The sequence below is a fragment of the Phyllostomus hastatus genome, unplaced genomic scaffold, assembly GCF_019186645.2.
Source record: "Phyllostomus hastatus isolate PE091 unplaced genomic scaffold, TTU_PhHast_1.1 phas_contig_209, whole genome shotgun sequence".
NCBI classification, from domain to species: domain Eukaryota; kingdom Metazoa; phylum Chordata; class Mammalia; order Chiroptera; family Phyllostomidae; genus Phyllostomus; species Phyllostomus hastatus.
Window position 1 is genome coordinate 2,720,389 of NW_025333735.1, and position 20,371 is coordinate 2,740,759.

Sequence of the window (20,371 nt, forward strand, 5' to 3'; positions counted from 1 at the left end):
GTTTGAAGCAAGAGTAGTTGTTATAGTTTGTCAAATATATATATTTTGACAAGTATTTGTCATATTTTCAACATCTAAGGAGATAATTATACTTTTTTTCTAGATATATTTATATGGAACATTATAATAAAGGATTTTCTATAACTATTTTATATAATGACTATCCATATAATTTCTGTATATTAACTATTTCTGTATAATGACTATTTTCTCTTGGATTCTTGAAAAATTTTACTTGATCATGGCCTATTATTTTCCTAATCTAATGCAAATTCTACTAATATTCTACATCCATATTTATAAGTGATGATTGGTGTATAGTTTTCTTTTTTGTACTTCTTTAACAAGTTTAGGTGTCAATATTATATTTATTTCATCAAAATAATTAGAAAGTCTTCATTTTTAGTGATGCAGCAGAATTTATGAAACATTGGGACTGTCTTATTGGTGAAGCTTTGGTGGAATTCCCCTGTGAAACCATCTGAAATTGATGCTTTTTTATGGGGTCTTTTCTTTGTGACATAATGTATGGTAACCTGATAACTTTATTGCTTCTGTGGATCTGTGGAAATTAGCCTTTTTAAGCTCTCTATCTCTAATGGGGTTAGCTTTGTTAAATGGTTATTTCCCTAGTAAATGATCTCTTTTATCTAGGTTGTCAAATTTACTTTCATATACTCATAAACCACAAAATATTGCCTTATGATTTTTAAAATTTTATTGATTATTTCCCATGCATCATTTTATAATTTAAAAAATTTAAATATCTGTGTTTTTTCTTTTTTCCTTAATTAGGCTTGATTCAGTATGTCTAGTTTGCTATTTTTCTAAAAAAAAATCTAAAACTTTTATTTTTTTTTATAGTGCCTTCTTTTATCTTTATTTTTTCCTTCAGTTTCTTTTGGTTTATGTTGTTCTTTTTCTTTAGAGTTGAGAATTTAATTTATTTTAATTATTTTATTTTTATTCCTGAAATTAAGTGCTATGATTTTCTTTCTGGTCACTTTTTAAAAATGCATTTCATTGATTCTGGAATGGAGTATTTTTATTGCAATACTTTAAAGATGTTTTGTAATTTGTTTTTATTTCCCTTTTCACCAAAGAATTACTTAAAAAGGAATCTTAATATTTCCAACTGGGAGAACCTGTTGGTTTTGACTTTGTTAATAATCCCTGATTTTATTGCACTGTTTTCTAAGACTGTTGTTGTTTTTGGAACTCACCAGTCTTTTCTTTGTGACATAAAGTATGATCACTTTCTGTGAATGTTTTATACGCACTTGATGGGAAGGTATTTTTTCATTACCAGATATAAAGTTTAATATATAATGGTTTTTCTCTTTCTTATTGACTGTATTCTTTAGGTTTTGCTATATATTCACTTATTTTTTTGGTCTAATTGCCCTGTCTGTATTAATGGGATGGACTATGGCCTCTGTTCATCCAATTGCTCTGGGGGCCACTACAGGTATTCATTTCTCTCCCCTTCACAGTTCATTTCAAATTCCCCTCATCCTCAGCTATCACCTCAGAAGGTTTGGGTGGCTTATCAGGTGGTTTAACCTAAACCTTTGTTATCGAAAAACATGAACTTTTGATAGGAGTTCCACAAGACAACCAATGTATGACCTGAGTTCCAGGTGTAACCCTGCCTGCCCTTTTTGTGTAAAGCAGTCTTGCCCTCCTTTTGCTTTTCAGTGTCAGTTAACCATGCCAGTAATTCTTCCTTTTGTTTGTTCATACCTTGCTTAAAAAGTTCAAAATGCTTTGGTGATAGTTATAAGTTTTAGTTTAATGATAGCTTGAGAGAGAGAGAGACCTTTCAGGTAACAGCATATCCAATTCAGAATAGTCCAGGCTCTAAAGAAAGGAGAAACACAAGCTCTTAACTAAAATGCTAGCTTTAGGAAGATGAACTGCTGATACTTCCTGATTGGAAGAGGCCCACACGAATGCCAACTGTTTTTTATTATCTTTTTTAATTATAAAGAAGAAGAGTTCATTTGCCAAATCACTGACTACATGCCAAGTATTGGAGGGCTTCATAATCTGCTTTAATAGTAATGCTGCATTTGACGCAGTTGGGGTTGTGGTAGTCTACGGTAATTCTTCAAAATCCAGCTGATATCTGTGGGGGGCAGTCTGGTAAATAAATCAATGCTCTTACAAGAGACTACCACCTGTACATAGTTTAGATCTTTAATGGTGGCACTAATCTCTGACACACAATATAATTGGCAGTCATGTAAATGTGAATGATTGGCTGATTTTTGGAACCTAACTATAGGAGTATCCCTGTCTTTTAGGCTCCTCATTTGACAATCCAGTTCTAATTATTTATTTATTACAAAATTTTTGAGATGCCTATTAAATGTTAATCACTAAAAAATGCTGAGGTTATTTAGGTTAGTTACTGACTTCAAGGAGCTTATGTTCAATATAACCAACATCCAACTCCAGCTATGTCAAAGCCTTCTCCATCTGTCTTTTCCATGAATATCAAGGTTAATTTGGTTTGATAAAGTAAAATATTTTAAAAATAAGGTCACTTTTAAAAGTCTAGAATCAGTGTAGTCATCAGAGAAAATTATAAAATAGCCAAAGAAATTCTTTTCCTTTGTCTCTCCATTCTATGTTCTTTCCCTCTGGGGCATGAGTTCTTATTTATTTCAAATAACACATATCTCTTTTTCTTTCCATACTTTACCCTTCACATCAAAGCCTGTTTTTAGAGAAAGACCTGATAAATGTATTTCAATCCAAGCATTAAATGGTTAAAAATTAACTGTAAGTTAATCCCCTTTCAAAGATGTTTACATTTCAACACTAAACACAAAACTGGAACTAAGGCAGCGAGTCTTGAACTTGTGGAATTTTAGCTGTTATTTAGTGAACAGGGGGAAATGTGTGGTTGATAATAAACTTTGATACTTCTTAAACTAATCATATCATACAAGTGGTCATCAACACTACCAACAAGATGGGCCAGTTTTGTTCTGCCCGTTTTGTCCTGTCTTGTAGGTAGTGTAGATGACCACTAGTATGGAATGAATAATTTAGTTTGAAAACCTTAGATATTAATAAAAAGTTGGTGAAAACAAAGCATTCACGTCTTTGCTGCCAGTGCTACATTGTCATTGGCATCAAAGAAAACTGTTTATCATTAAAGATCATCTGAACAAATGTCACTTCAAACCATGTGAAAGTTTTTTCTTCTTAATGTTTTACTTATTCTAAGCAAATTATGAAATTTCTATAACACAGAAATAAATATATCTCTGCATTTAACTCTTCACAGAATTAAAACATTAGATGTGTCCCAATATAAAAAATCAAGTGCTTTAAAACATAAGATTAAAAATTTTTCATACTGGTTCTTTCTTTTCTTTTATTGAATTTATTGAGGTCACGGTGGTTAATAAAATTGTATAGGTTTCAGGTGTACCATTCTACAGTACATCATCTGTATATTGTATTATGTATTTACTACCCCAAGTCGGCTCCCCTTCCATCACCATTTATCCCCCCTTCACCTTCTCTTACCTCCCCTCATGCCCCTTTCCTCTGGCAATCACCATACTGTTGTCTGTGTCCATGAGCCTTTTTTTTCTTTGCTTAATCCCTTCACCCTTCCCTCCAGCCACCAACCCTCTCCCTGCTGACAGCTGTCAGTGTATTCTCTGTATCCTTGAGCCTGCCTCCACTTTGTTAATTAGTTTACTTTGTTCATTAGATTCCACATATAAGGGAAATCATAAGGTGCTTGTCTTTCTTTGACTGGCTTATCTCACTTAGCATAATAGTCTCCAGATCCATCTGTACTGTTGCAAAAGGTAAGATTTCCTTCTTTTGAAGGAAATACAGCTGAATAGTATTCCATTATGTAAATGTCCCAGAGCGTTTTTACCCACTCATCTACTGATGGACATTTAGGCTGTTTCTAGCTCTTGGCTGTTGTAAATAATGCTACAATGAACATAGGGTGCTTATATTCTTTTGAATTAGTGTTTCAAGCTTCTTTGGATGTATTCCAGAAGTGGAATCACTGGATCATAAGACAGTACCATTTTTAATTTTTTGAATTAACTTCATACTGATTTCCACACTGGCTGTACCAATCTGCATTCCCACCAACCATACACAAGAGTTTCCTTTTCTCCATATCTTTTCCAACAGTTGTTTGTTGATTTATTAATGATAGGAATTTTGACAGGTGTGAGGTGATATCTCATTGGTTCTTTCTTAATAAGGACACATGGCAAATGCCATACAGGAATCTTTTCTATTTTTTTAAGCGTAATAGTTTTGAGCACTAACCCATGTTTTCTCCCAATGCTGGCCGCAAACCATCTTCAAATGTAGTTGCAGGATAGTTAAAATGTTTGTTGATTCAGCTTTTAATCTCCCTTTGCTACTTTGCTACAGAGATTGCCAAATAGTTGAATTTTGGATGATATTCTTTGTAAATGAGCCAGTTTACTACAAAAATGAGCTGAAATCAATAATCACACAAATACCAGTTGTATCCAAGTAGTGGGTCCTCTTTTTCCAACAGGGTGGTCTTCCTTAGAGACAAAGACCAAAGTTCACTTGGGGAGTCTTCTCACATCAAGCAAAGGCATGCTTCTAAATGCCCATTTTAGCACCTCATTGACTTAGAATAAGCCTGCCTGTGGCCAACTGCATGAGTTGAGTAGATCTTAGTGCCATTGGATTCCATTCACTTAAAACTATTACTTTTTTGTTATCTTTTATCACTTGGGTTTGGTTGAGTAATTTTGTATTTTTAGTTGTTACTCAAAAAGTAGTTCTGAAAGAAAACACATGATTAAAGCAGTCAATAAAAATTTCCTATTGTATGTAAAACTGCACCCAGTAAAAACTGTAGGATAGATACAAAATAGATTATGCATAACTTGGGAAAATGTATAATCTAGCTGGGAAGACAAGGGATATACATGTACTGTTGGACAATGGTAAAGGCATTATGTGAGAATTAAATAAGTAGCTATAGTTTGGTGTTCATGGAGAAAGTAACATGAGGTGGAAGAATTAGGGAAGGGAGAATGGAACAGATGTGGATGAATAAGTGGCAGGAAAAGAGAAGGGCCTTTCAGGCAGGGTGAGTCACATGAGCAGAGCCTGGACATCTAGGTAATGTGCATGTTGGATTTACAGAACAGTGAATAAAACTTACTAGCCAGTACAGATCCCTTATGTTGGTATGGAGTGACATAAGGTTGTAAAACTATGACGGTGCCAAATTGCATAAGACCTTAGACTCCAAGCTACGTGAGAGGCAGAGCATTCAGAAACTCAGTAGTCAGGCCTAATGTCACAATTCTTGTGTTGTGAAAATATGGATCCTGCCCCCTCATATCCCAAGTAAACTAGTCAAAGTTTTATTGATTTGCCTGGTTTCTTCTCATAGTGCTCGCAAATTTCTATCCTTTTATACCTAATGTAGGTGGGAGTCCCTGTAAGGGGATGAAATCTTCTGTCTATCCAGGATGAATCTTAGTACTATTAGTTACTAATAATAATAGTACTCAATACCTTTGTTAAGGCATTGTGGGCCTTAGGTGAGGAAACCTTTTCGCCCAGAGGAGAGTTTGTTACATGTAGGGCAACTGTCTTTGAATATACCTCATACTTTCTGTTCCTGGTACTTGGCCTATAGCCATTTCCCTCAATTACTCATCTTAACAGACAGTAAAGTAAATGACCACTTACTGCCTGGTTGGCTATACAGCTTGGTTAACATGTTCACGATATATTGCCACAGACTTTCCTTAAATCCCGTTAATCATCTGGTCAGGCCCTCATACTTCCTCTTCCAGAAAGTTATGTCTATCAGTAGCACATCCTCATCAGAATGGTCAGAGGATGTGAAGGGTCTGAGATTTTGTCCTACTTGCAAGCCAGCAAGTTAGCCTGACAGTTTCACAGATTCTGGTAGAAGACACGACACTCCTGGAACAGAGACAAAGGACAGCTTATTATGCTCAGCTGAAGCAGTGTCTAGAGCATGAACGTTTTTGCACTGATTCACTGACCCTCAGTTCTCATGGGGTAATGTGAAGAAGGCTAGTTGACATTTGCATGTGGAGTGGATTGCATTACATAAGAGGATCTTTGACCTTAGGGAAACTGAATCTTTTATAATGGGCAGTTATGAAAACTAACGTGTTCCAGAAAGAGACATAGTTATATGGACAGTAAGCATTCCACTTTTTCCAGCAGTGGGAGACACTGTCTCTAATTTTGCTATAGAAAGATCCCTGAAAAGGCTATATTCCCTAGACTTATTGGGGAATCACATTGTAAATTATGTAATGTCCAATCACGATGTTATACACCTAAAACTAATGCAATATTGTGTATCAACTGTAATTGAAAAATACATTTTAAATATTGGAAAAAGTCCCTGGAAAGACAGACTAGAGCAATGAGTACAGCACCTCATTTGCATAATGTGTATGAATGCAAGGGACTGTGGAATGTAATGTGTTAAGTTAGATATTGGAGGTATGAAGATGAGTAAGATAACCCTCATACTTTCTTTTATGAGCTCACATTTTATTGAAAAAAATAAACAAACCCTTAATTACAATACAGTGCAATTAGTGCTAAATAATCATATTAACAGTTCTGTAAAAGAACAATGTACAGATTCTGACTAAGAGGAACTAGAAAAGGATCATGTTACCTTTGAGTTGATAAGAGATTATACAATGAAGGAACCTGGGGCAGGGAGTTAGGGAAGACTTCTAAGAATCATGGTTACTTGAGCAAAGACTTGAGAAAATATTAGAGATTTATCAAGTGGAAAGGACATTCCAGCACAAACATATGGGGAAGCTACATATATTTAAAGATTAGTTCATTGTTTTAGTCAAGTCTGTTTTAATTAAAGTGACAGAAACATAATTCAAACTGTTTTAAGCAAAAAAATCAGGATTGGCTAATATAATCAGGAAGCCCAGCAGTGCATGTGCCTGGAGGTTGGCTGCATACAGGAGCTCAGTGAATATAACCAAGACACTCCATCTCTTGACCATACTTGTCTTTGTTGGCTTCATTCACAGGAACACATTGTGCGAAAGGTGGCCCTTGGCACCTCTAGGCTTCCATTGCTTTCAGAGTTAGCAATCATAGCAAAATGAAAGCATTATTTTTTTTCTTATAGCTATAGGAAAATCTTTAAGGTGGACTCCAGCCAATCTGGCTTGGATTACATGACCATATTTAAATCTATCACAACTGCCTTAGGACTAGAATATTGTAATCAGCAAGCTTTGGGTCATTTACCTACCCCTGGAGGCTGGGACAGGGGCCAGAAACACATGGACTGCAAATTTGGAGAGTAGTTTCTCAAAGAGATGGTAAGCAAATTTTTAAAAAAGATGCACTCTATAGGTCACTTCTTTGTTATCCAATATCTACATTTACCCTGCTGCCCATTTGTACAGGTTTTAAAGTGGCCTCTGGTAACATAGTGCCACTACCCACACAGTTGAAAATGCACTCTCCTGCAAAGGAAGATAACATGATGTGTTGGTCAGTTATTGCTTGCAGTTTCAAGGCCGGGCTCTTAGATAAAGGGGCATTGTTCTCAGTAAGGCCTGGATATAGGTCTATGTCTCCACTAACCAGTATATAATTTTAGAAGGAAAACAAGATAGCCACAGTATTTATGGGAAAAAATAGGAAACAACACAGAGTGGCCCAGGCCCATAGCTGTGCATTTAGACCAACAGTAGGTGATTGATTCATGCTAATTCCTCATAACAAGACAAATCAGCTGTCTAAAACCTCCTAACTTCCACTCCCTGGCACAAACACACACACTGAAAGGGGGAGAATCTGAGTTAGTTTCCAGAATATACATTTTATGAATCCGGGAAATATTTTTATTCTCTAGTGTATGTGTTCAGGGCCAAGAACAATGCCTGACACATAGTAGCTACATGTTGATGAATGAATTGATATTCTTGATTACTACACTCATGACAATTTGAAATGAATTGAATATGTAGATACTGAGTACCTAAAATGATACTTTTCCAAAGGTAAGCATCAAATCATTGTCATGTTATTACCTTTAAAACACTTTGAAATCTGACCTTTGCTGATTTTTATCTGGAGACAAGAACTCTTAGAATCTTCAATTATTTGCTAACTGTTGTCTATCAAAAACAAGTGATTATTGAAAACACCCAATACTAATTATTTTTTTATTTGACAGTTTTATTGAGCTATAATTTGTACATAACAAACTGTATATATTTATACAATTTGATAATTTTTGACATTATGTAGAACTCATGAAAACATTACCAAAATCAAAACAGTGAACACATTCATCAAAGCACAAAATTTCTTTGTTCACTTTTTTTAATCTTCCCTTTCTATTCCTCATGTTCCACCCTTCCCCAGTCTACTACTGATCTGCTCTTTGTCACCATACTTAGGTCATCCAAACCTTTGTATCAGATAATGGTCAAAATAGTTTATTTAAAAATTATAAATATCGTGTAGCTTTGTGTGGATTTCAGTAAAATAAAAGTGGACTTTGTAGGTTCTTTGAAGAGTGGCTTCAGACATACTGTGAATATTATTTAAAGTAAGTCTTATTTGATAAGAAGAATATATGCTTGTAATCATAAGAAATTTTATTGTCTTTATTGTTGTGGATTTTCTCTGCTGAGCTTTTAGGATAAAACACATAAATGGAATTCAGCTGTGCCATTTTTACTACTCAAATATATAGAATTATAAAAAGGAAAATATAAGCATAGCAATAATCATTTGCAAAGATTTTCAACAATATCATAATTAAAAATCAGATTTTTAGATCTAAAACAGCAAAAGAGTTAAAGAGAACCAGATACCTACATGAATTCTTTATATTACATTTATTTTCCCAGAAGCTCACATTTTCTGTTTATGGCTTTATCTGAGGAGAGAACAGTTTCTTAATTTGCAGTTGCACATTTCCTTGTGCTAAAGTTTAGTTTCTATAGTTTCCTGGGAAAGTGAATTTATTGCTTTTACCTTTTATTTTTTTATTTTTTACATTAATTTTTGGATGGAATTTTCTCACTTGGAAAAGGTGATTTTAATCTTTTTTAAAAATTATTTTCCTACTTGGACTTACCATATTACTGACATGGTATGTACTTCCACAAATGCTAAAGAACAGACTCTTAGGATTTGTTTTTTGGGTCTATATCTCATACTGAATTCTCCCCTTACATATCCTCTCTCCCTCTGGGTGCATTCCTTTCTGTCTGCACATGTGAAATGTCAATCCTCTATATAGAAGCTATATTAGTGACTGTGGGTTGTTGTGGTTTTTTTTCAGTTTGTTTTCTTAGGGTAATACTTGAAACTTCATAATTGAAAATAAAATTGTTCAATTTTTCTTTAATTTGGTCATCTAATCAGGCTGTCAAATATTTACTGAATGTACTATACGCCCACCACCAGACTAGACTTTGCATAACTTGGCTTTCTAGGAAATGGTGGTTTATACATTGCCCTATCTTAAAAGATTTCTTAATTTAATCTTTTCTTGATATGACTTTTTTCCTAAAGGATACATTTCTACTTTATTCACACGTATAAACTACTGAGAAAATATATTAAACCAACTCATATTGAGTTCTTGCATATTTAAAGCACAATGGATATAAAAGTGAATGAAAACTTGAAAATTTTTGTGAGTTAAAAGGCCTAAATGCCACTCTCATTTGTAACAACCATGTATTTTAAAGCTCCCTTATAAAATAGCAAAACGTTTAAATTTCTCAAAAATGTTTATTTTCAACATATTTTTATAATTGAGCATACTATTACCACTCCAAAATAATTCAAAATCTGAACTTCACTGATTTTATATAGGGAAAAGTTCAACAAATAAATTTTATTTTCTCTCTGAAGGTCTTTAAATTGTTAAATATGGTTGCCTACCAAAAACAAATGATTGTCTAAAGCATCCAATACCAATTTCTTTTGTACAGTTTTGTTGAGGTATAATTGACATATTTAAGTAGTTATATTATAAAATAAGATGAATATATTTGAATTGTGCAATTTTATAACTGTTCATGTATGTATAAACCATCACCAAGATCAAGTAGTGAACACATCTGTCAAACTCAGCCATTTCCTTGCTCACCATCTGTAATTTCTCCCTTCTGTTCTTCTCTCCCCTGCCCTTTTTAGGCTACCACTGATCTGCTTTTTTGCTACTGTAGATTAATTTGCATTTTTCTAAAGTTTTTATTTAAGTAAACTCATATAGTGTATAATCCTTCATTATGTGAGTTCTTTTCTTTAGCATAAATGAAGAAATGCGTTTGGGGTTCTTCCAGATTGCCACATGAGGGTTATTTTCATCTTACTTAGTTACTTACAATAATGCAGCATCATTACTTTATTTATTGGATTTATTTATATTGTGCATTGTTTATCCATTTGAACCTTTATTTTTACCAAAAGGACTATAAATTGCAATAGAAAATAGACACTTTATCACTCCTATTGAAGAACTACTAATGTGCTTAATGTATGCCATAGAGCATTATAGACTTACTTTATTTGGACATTCTAGCTTCCAAACTTCTGAATACTGCCAGAATAATAACAGTATTTTACTTTTATAATTTCCCAGGACACTAATGGAATCTGCTAGTGCTTTTGGCTCCCAGGTTTTGCTTTTTAAAAATGCGTGTGAATTAGTCTCCAGCCTTTAGCAATTAGGGAATAATAAAACATTGTTTTTACTGGAGGGAATGTTGAGTCATTCTTCTCTGTGCAATAAACAGATGTGAAGGGTCCCAAAATAGAAGACATGTTTTTACTTCTTTAGGCTACTACTTCATTTTTTAAAATCCTCACCCAAAGATATGTTTATTTCTTTGAGAGAGGGTGTGAAAGAGAGACAAAGAGAGAAACATTGATGTGAGAGAGAAACATTGATGTGAGAGAGAAACATCGATTGGTTGCCTACTGAATGCACCCCAAACAGGGATCTAACCTACAACCTAGGTATGTGTTCTGACCAAGAAAGGTTGTGTCAAGGACCACAACCTTTTGGTGTTGGGGTAATGCTCCAACAAACCAAACCACCCAGTGAAGACTAGTTTCTACTTCTTGATAAAAATTAATGATTAAATCATTTCTGTTAAGGCAGAAGATGCAAGATATAAAATCTATATACAAAGATCAATTGTGTTTCCATACACTATTAATAAACTATAAGAATGAGAAATTAAGAAAACAGTCTTATTTACAACTGCATCAAAAAGAAGATAATGCCTAGGTATAAATTTAAACAAGCAAGCGAAAACCTGTACACTGAAATCTATAACATTGATGGGGGGAATTAAAGAAGACACTTGTAAAGGGAAAGATATTCCATGCTCATAGATTATAAGAATTAATATTGTCATTATTCCCATACTACCCAGAGTAATCTACAGATTTAAGACCATCCCAATCAAAATCCCAGTGGTGTTTTTCACAGAAATAGAACAAACAGTTCTAAAATTTGTATGGAACCACAGATGACTCCAAATAGACAAACTAATATTGAGAAGAACAAAGCTAGAGGCATTATGCTTCCTGGTTTGAAACTGTGTTAGAAAGATATAGTACTCAACGTGGATGGAGCTGGAAAACATTATGCTAAGCGAAACAAGCCAGGCAGTGAAGGACAAATATCATATGATCTCACCTTTAACAGGAACCTAAACAACAAAACAAAGAAACAAGCAAAATATAACCAAAAACACTGAAATAGAGGTCAGGCTGACAGTGCCCACAGAAGCGAGTAGAGGGAATTTCAGGGGACAGTGGGAAGGGTTCATGGGAACAAACTTAAAGGACACATGGTCATAAACTAAGGGGAGGGTGGTAATGGGAGGGAAGTGGGGATGGGTGGGGGGCTGGATTGGGAGTAAAAAGGAGAAAACCGTATTTGAACAATGATTAAAATAAAATTAAAAAAAGAGAAAGATACAGTACTCAAACAGTATGTGATCAGCATAAAAACAGACACATAGATCAATGGAACAGAATAGAAAGCCCAGAAATAAACCCACCTACCTATGGTCAATTATTCTATGACAAAGGAGCCAGGAATATACAATAAGGGAAAAGATAGTCTCTTCAATAAATGGTTTTGGCAAAACTGGACAGCTACATACAAAAAAAAATGAAACGGGGCACCTTTTTTTACACCATACAGGCATACCTCATTTTATGTGCCATGCTTAACAGCATTTGCTCATTTTGTGGCTCATTGTCACATTTTGCCACTACTTGTAATATTTTTAACTTTTTCATTATTTGTTACTGTGACTGTGATTGTCAATCTTTGATATTACTATTGTAACTATTTTGACACACCACAAACTGCACACACATGAGATAGCAAACTTAACTGGTAGATATTGGGTGTGTTCAGATTGCTCCACTGACCAGCATTCCCTCTCCTCAGACCTCTCTATTCCTTGAGACACAACAATATTGAAATAGGCAAATTAATAACTCTACAATGGCCTCTAAGTGTTCAAATGAAAGGAAGAGTCACACTTCTCTCACTTTAAGTCAAAAGCTAGAAATAATTAAGCTTATTGAAGAAGGCATGTTAAAAGATGAAATAGATCAAAAGCTACTAGGCCTCTTGTATCAAACAGTTAGACAAGTTGTGAATGCAAAAGAAAAGTTCTTAAAGGTAATTAAAAGTGCTCTTCCAGTAAACTCATAGATGATAAGAAAGTTGAACAGTCATATTGTTAATGCGGAGAAAGCGTTAGTGGTCTGGGTAGAAGATCAGACTAACCACAACATTCCCTTAAGCCAAAGCCTGCTCCAGAAAAGGCCTAACTCTCTTCAATTCCCTGAAGGCTGACAGTGCTGAGAAGGCTGCAAAAGAGAAGTTTGAGGCAGGCAGAGATTGGTTCTGAGGTTAAGGAAAGAAGCCATCTCCATAACATAAAAGTGCAATGTGAAGCAGTATTGATGTGGAAGCTGCAGCAAATTATCCAGAAGATATAGCTAATATAATGAAAGTGGCTACATTAAACAACAGATTTTCAATGTAGATGAGACAGCCTTACATTGGAAGATGCCATCACAATGCCAGCTGAAGAGGAGAAGTCAATGCCTGGCTTCAAACTGTCGAAGAACAGGCTGACTCTCTTGTTAGGGGCTAATGCAGCTGGTGACTTTAAATTAGAGCCAGTGCTTGTTTACCATTACAAAAATCTTATGGTCCTTAAGAATTAAGCTAAATCTACCCTGCCTGTACTCAATAAATGGAATGACAAAGCCTGAATGACAACACATCTGTTTACAACATGGTTTACTGAATATGTTAAGCCCATTGTTGAGCCCTACTGCTCATAAAAAAATATTTTAAAAATATGACCACTCATTGACAATGCACCTACTCACCCTGGAGCTCTGATGGAGATGTCCATCAGGATTAACATTGTTTTATGCCAGGTAACACAACATCTATTCTGCAGCCCGTGGATCAAGGAGTGTTTTTGACTTTCAAGTCTCAATATATAAGAAATATGTTTTATAATCTGTAGCTGCTTTCCATAGTGATCTCTCTGGTAGGTCTGGGCAAAGTAAATTGGAAACCCTCTGGAAAAAATTTACCATTCTAGATGCCACTAAGAACATTCATGATTTATGGGTAGAGGTCAAAATATCAACAGTAACAAGAATTTGGAAGAAGTTGATTGCAGCCCTCATGTATGACTTTGAAGGATTTAGACCAGCTGAGGAAGTAGCTGCAGATGTGGTAGAAACAGCAGGATAACTAGAATTAGAAGTGGACCTGAAGATGTGACTGAATTACTGTGATGAAAAATTCATTGCTGTGAATTTCATGTTAAACCTTTGACAGATGGGAGTTGCCTCTTATGAATGAACAAAGAAAGTGGTTTCTGGAGATGAAATATCCTCCTGATGAAGAACCTGTGAAGATTGTTGAAATCACAACAAAAGATTTAGAATGTTACATAAACTAAAGTTAATAAAGCTGTGACATGTAACTTAATAGAAAAAGTCAACTAAACATTATTGAAAAAGATATAAAATGAAATATTATTCAGTCTTTAAAAAGAAGGAAATCATACCATTGTGACAACATGGATGCACCTAGAGGGCATTATGCTAAGTTAAATGGGTCAAACAGAGAGAGACAAATACTGTATGATATTATTTACATGTGAAATCTAAAACAAAACAAATGAAAACAAAACTTATAAATACAAAGAACATATTGGTAGTTGCCAGAGGTGGGAGGAGAGGGCAAAATGGGTGAAGGTGGTCAAAAAGTATAAACTTTCATTAACTTTCATTATGGGTAGAAAGGGTAATGATATTTGGTGATGGAAGATGAAAAAGTAAAACAAGTAAGTCATGGACATGTACACATGATGGCACAGTAAATAATACTGTAGTGTGTATTTGAAAGTGGGTAAGAGAGTAGATCTTAAAAGTTCATATTAAAAGAAAAAATTGTGATATTCTGTGGTGATAGATATTAACTAGAATTACTGTGATCATTTTGCAATGTATACATATATTGAATCAATATATTTTATACCTGAAAGTATTATAATGTTATGTCAATTATATCTCAAATGTTTAAGAAGACAACAGAAATCAGGCTGCTCTTTCTTTTTTTCACTTATTTATTGTGCTTTCAATTGTGATGTGATGACTTAGATAGCAAAGCACAATGGAGAAATTGTTTTGACTTTTTAGTGTTTTCCAAATTATTTCAAATTAAAATAAAACAAATTAGAGTATTCTTATGAGGTGTTTGTTTTTCATTTTCTTTCTGTATATTTTCATGCCAGCATAATTATTTAATCAAATTACAAAATCAAGGAACATATATAAAGGACCCCTGGACAAGGGGAGGGGAAGGACTGAATGTAGGTGGCGGGGTGAATGGGGCAGTGAAGAGTGATGGGGGCAAATGGGGACAACTGTGACTGGACAACAATTGAAAATTATAAAGTCTGAATGATACAGTTTTTATCTTTCAGTTTGTAAGGTTTCTGAAAGTTTACAACTTGGCAAGGGTGGCCATGTCCTGTCATTTGATTTACACTTTGAACAGTAAGTTTGAGAGTTTAAAAAATTACTTTATAGCCACATATTATTAAAGTTTGGCTGACCCAGCTAACTCTGATTTTTATATTTAAAAATTATTTAAAAGATAATATCTCTACTTGGTAGTAACCCCAGTATAAATTTTTGGAATAATAAAAATGTTTCCCGGCCAAGTTTTAGAGATTGTTTTTTCTTCTTTTAATAACTCTGATGTGTTTCTGAACTTTTAAATAAAGTTTTAATTGTAAAATATTCAACTTACATGATTATATTATAAGATCAGATTTGTTGACATTTTTTGTCTCCTGTTCCTCTGATCTTTGGTATCTTATGTCTTTTTAAAATATTCCATCACCATTATTTTAATGTTTAAGAAAGCAAATATTCATGCATATACTCACTTCAATGACTTTTTTCACACTGTTTTACTAAAAAGTAAAACAAAGACACAGAAAACTATATAAAACAAATGTATGTCACAAACAGTTTGTAAGAAAAACACTCTCGTAACTACCACACGGGTCAGGAATAAAATGGCTAGTTACTCCCAGAAGCTTTTATAAAGGACCCCAACCCAACCACAAGCCTATCTCTTCTCCCAACAGCAAGTAACTCCTGTTTTTTCTTTTATGGTTTATCACTTAAGCGTGTATCTTTAAAAAAAATCGTTTAGGCTTGTTTGTTTTATTGCTATGTCTTTCACTCTATATGTTCCCTTCCCATTCCCTTTTTTCCCACTTATAGTTCAGTTGTTGAAGATCCTCAGTTGTTTAACCTGTAAAGTTTCCCACAGCCTGGATTTCACTGATTATAGTCCTATGGTATAGTTACATGATTCTTGGTCCTCTGTATTTCCTGGAATTTATAGTCACATACAGAGGCCTGACCATATTCAGTTCTGTTTGTCAGTTTTGGGCAAGACTATTGGTGATATTGTGTTCTTGCATCAGGAAGCACATACTGTCTGGTTATCTCTCCTTTTTTGTGGTGGTAGTAATAGTTGGTTACTAAACTGCCTAGGTTCATTGGATCATTTAGGGGATTGCAAAATGGTGGTATTCTTGCTCTATCATGTCTTTTTTATTTATTGCCTGGAATGCATTCCTTCATCTACTGTTTGAGTAGTCATGGTACAATATGTATTGGAAAGGTAGAGCAAATGCTTGATTCCGCACTTGTAAAGTAGTAAGTTGGATCCCTTTCATCCTCTAAACATACAGTTTTTTTTCTTGTATAATTATGAGCTTAGGAATTTAAACATATTTGACATGTTTTAATCCACTGCAATTCTTGTCATTGAAGTTCATATTGTTCCATATCTGGCCAGTGGGATCCTCTCCAAGCTCTTAGAGTTCTTTTAACAGGACTCTAGATACCTTTCTTGCTTTTTGGTATGACAAGATGTGCCAGGTTCATCTGAAGTTTGGCCAGAAACCATGAATTTATCTGTAGAGATGCTCTGAACCAGTGGTTGTAAACCAGTATCAAAGGGATGAAAGTAGCCAACAAACATGTTGTCCTTTTTTTCCCCAAAAGAAACTAGTCAGCTATTCAACAACAAAAATCTATTTTTCAGCATTTACTTTGTGGCAGGTGGTGTACTAGTTATTGGAAATACGATTGTTAATAAGGCATAAAACTGCCCTCAAGAAGTTTGCAGTCTGATGAGAAAAACATAACAGGCCAACACACTACATTGAGTAACTTTGTAGGACTGATAGGGTGAGAGCTCTTACAAGGGACCTAATTCAAGATATGGGGGACAAAGAAAGATTTACAAGTAAAATATTATTGTCTTTTATTCAAACATAAGCCTTTCAGGTGAAGAAAGATATTTAAGGTAGAGAAGGCAAAGGTGACCTTGATTTTTTTTAAATTAGAAAAGCAGTCAGCAAGTCTGTATTAAACATATTCTGTTCCCAACTTTCAGAAATTTGATTCTGTAATCAGTCTTTTAGTTACCACTGACATTTTTCTGCCAGAAATGTTCCCAAGTAATTTTTTTTCCACAAAATCCAGGTTTTAAATTGGAGTCAAGGCATTTTTGTTGTAATCTTGACTGGATGAGTCAGTATCCTTTCTTTTGATTTTTCCTTCCAAGATGACTATTTCAGAATCAACCTTTTTATTCCCTTTTACTTGTGATAATTTTTATTGCCATCATATTTAAACCTCCGCTGACCTACCTTTTCTAGCTGGCATTCATATTTAATTGGAACCTTCTTTACTTTTAAAGATGCTGATTCTTGAACTTGTCTTACTTTGTGTTCCTCTGTCCATGTCCTCAAGAAACACAGAAACAACTTTATCTGTGACAAAATACAATTAAAATTACAATCAGTAGCTTATTATCATTAGTGAAATTGGTCATGAAAAATCTAATTCAGGGGTGTCACATCAGCCTCACAGTTACTTTCAAAGAGCTGAAATAATTTTAGGACTATGCACAGGTGGCAAACACAAGGCCCGCAGACCGAATGGGCCCTCTACCATGTTTTATCTGGCCCGGCACCTTGTTTCCACTCAGTGGCAGTGCTGAGCTCCTTGCTCCTAGTTAAGGAGTAGTTCCATTTATACAGTCCTAAAATGACATTCGGCCCTTTGAAGGCCACTGCAAGGCTGATGTGGCCCCTGGTAAAAATGAGTTTCGCACCCCTGATCTAATTCATTATTTCAGCAAGAATACTAATCTAATTATTTTAGAGTAGCATTCCAGGCCTTTTCCTAGCACAGAGTTTATTTAGCACACTATAGTACATTGCTATTTCTTGGACCAACTATTTTAGACTACTAGAGTATAATTTCCAGAAAGGTAAAATTATGATTCGCAGACAAATATAAAGTAAACATGGGTCAGATATTTAATTCAAGTCATTAATCAATAATGGTACCAATAAGAGGTTAAGAAGAGTTCAAAGAGCATTTGAGGAGATAACTATTTATAGACATACTATGTTTTTCAGACTATAAGACACACACACCCAAATTTGAGAGGAAAAGGTAGGTGTGTCTTGTAGTCTGAATGTAGCTTGCCTGGCTCGCTGTGGGGGGTGGTGGTGCTGGAGCGGGGTCACAGGAGGCAGAAGCAGGGTTGCTGCTGCATTTTTCTCCCAAATGGTGGGGGGGCGGGTATATCTTATAGTCCAAAAAATACGGTATATAGGAATGTTACGATAAGATAGTTACATTAGATACAAAACTGATTAAAATGTTCTATGTTAATCCATAACATTTGGCATTGTTTTTCCCACCAGATAGTAGTTATTTACATCTCTTCCTTAAAAAACCCTACAACTTACCATATAGTTAGTAAACAGTGAGTCTAACAAAGTACATTCCTGTAATCCTTGGTGGCTCTGAGTACCATATAACATTGAAAGGACCTGTTAATGGACCTCTTGCTTTTCTCCAAGCTGTAGATGATTTTTGAATAAGATTCCCTATCTCTTAGACTGGACTAGAGGTCTGAGGATTGTTTGTGAACCCCTGATAAAACAAGCTCTGTTCTAGTACACTTTGTAAATTTAGTATTCCAGTGTTAAACAACTACCTAACATTCTTTAATGTTGAATTTTTGAGGAGTACAAATTGCTCCTACTAGGCATGAGAGAAAGGCAAAGGGGATTTTTATATGCTTAATAGAGTTAGAGCAATTTTCTATGGAATAAACTTTTCATTTTTATGTTCCCTAGGGTTTTCCAGGTGATATTGGGATTCCTGGACAAAATGGCCCTGAAGGATCAAAGGTAAAAGCAAAAATATGATATGATAGGTATAGTTTTCTTATCTCACATTTCATTGAATTGGTAAAAAAAGATTTTAGGAAATCAGAATATTTCTGGATATCTTTGAGCTGTCTCAGAAGCATTTAATAAATTTTGTGCATCTTGTTTCAAAATAACCAGGAAATACTTTGCATGTCTGGTTCTTTTGGTGGCTTTTGTTAAGTTTGAGTATCTCATCCAATATTTTGGGTTCAGGTCATTGAAAACCATTTTTCTGGTTTGGTTTGGACTTAGATTAGGATGACAGTATTTGCAAAGCACATGAATCACTGAAAAAGTATTTTTTGAAGAGATAAAAAATCCTAAGAAACCATAGCATACAATAAATGAATGAGAGTGCTCTGACCACTAAAACCCTTTAGTGCCCATAAAGTCTCCATTAATTAAAATAAAGAAAGCCTATAGTGTGCTGGAATGTACATAGCGCAAAATTCCTTTAAGAAACCCCAAAATTTTAAACTTCCTTTACTGTTATTATGTATGTATACACAGCAAAATTTTACTTATTTATTTTTAAGTATTTTTATTGATTATGCTATTATAGTTGTCCCATTTTTTCTCCTCTTTATCCCCCTCTGTCCCGCACCCCCTTTCTCTCCCCTGTTAATGCACACCCTTAGTTCATGACCGTGGGTCGTACCTACAAGTCCTTTGGCTTCTTCATTTCCTACACTATTCTTAATCTCCCCCTGTCTATTTTGTATGTACCAATTATGTTTCTTATTCCCTGTACTTTTTTCTCCTATTCTCCCCACCCTACTGATAGCCTTCCATGTGATCTCCATTTCTTTGATTCTGTTCCTGTTCTAGTTGCTTAGTTTTTGTTTTTGTTTTTTAGATTCAGTTGTTGATAGTTGTGAGTTTGTTGTGATTTTACTGTTCATAGTTTTGATCTTCTTTTTCTTACATAAGTCCCTTTAACATTTCACTTAATAAGGGCTTGGTAATGATGAACTCCTTTAATTTGACCTTATCTGGGAAGCACTTTATCTGCCTTTCCATTCTAAATGAAAGCTTTGCTGGATAGAGTAATCTTGGTTGTAGATCCTTGCTTATCATGACTTGAAATACTTCTTTCCAGCCCTTTCTTGCCTGTTAGGCTTTTGAGAAATCAGCTGATAGTCTTATGGGCACTCCTTCATAGGTAACTGTCTCCTTTTCTCTTGTTGCTTTTAAGATTCTCTCCTTTCTTTAATCTTGGGTAATTTAATGTTATATGCCTTGGTATTTTTCTCCTTGGATCCCACTTCTTTGGGACTCTCTGAGCTTCCTGGAGTTACATGTCTAGTTCCTTCACCAGATTGGAGAAGTTCTCCGTCATTATGTTTTCAAATAAGTTTTCAATTTCTTGGTCTTTCTGTCTTCCTTCTGGTGCCCCTATGATTTGGATGTTGGAACATTTAAAGTTATCCCAGAGGACAACTTTGAATTCTTGT

The 20,371-nt window shown here is 34.7% G+C and overlaps 1 protein-coding gene across 1 annotated transcript in view; it reads left to right on the forward strand.

Annotated features, from left to right (window-relative positions):
* The window catches only part of COL24A1 (collagen type XXIV alpha 1 chain), a 342,153-nt gene that overhangs the window by 130,186 nt on the left and 191,596 nt on the right, over positions 1-20,371 (forward strand). The window contains exon 21 of the mRNA XM_045835493.1: positions 18,843-18,896. Coding sequence (XP_045691449.1) covers positions 18,843-18,896 — 54 coding nt within the window. The remainder of the gene's footprint in view (positions 1-18,842; positions 18,897-20,371) is intronic.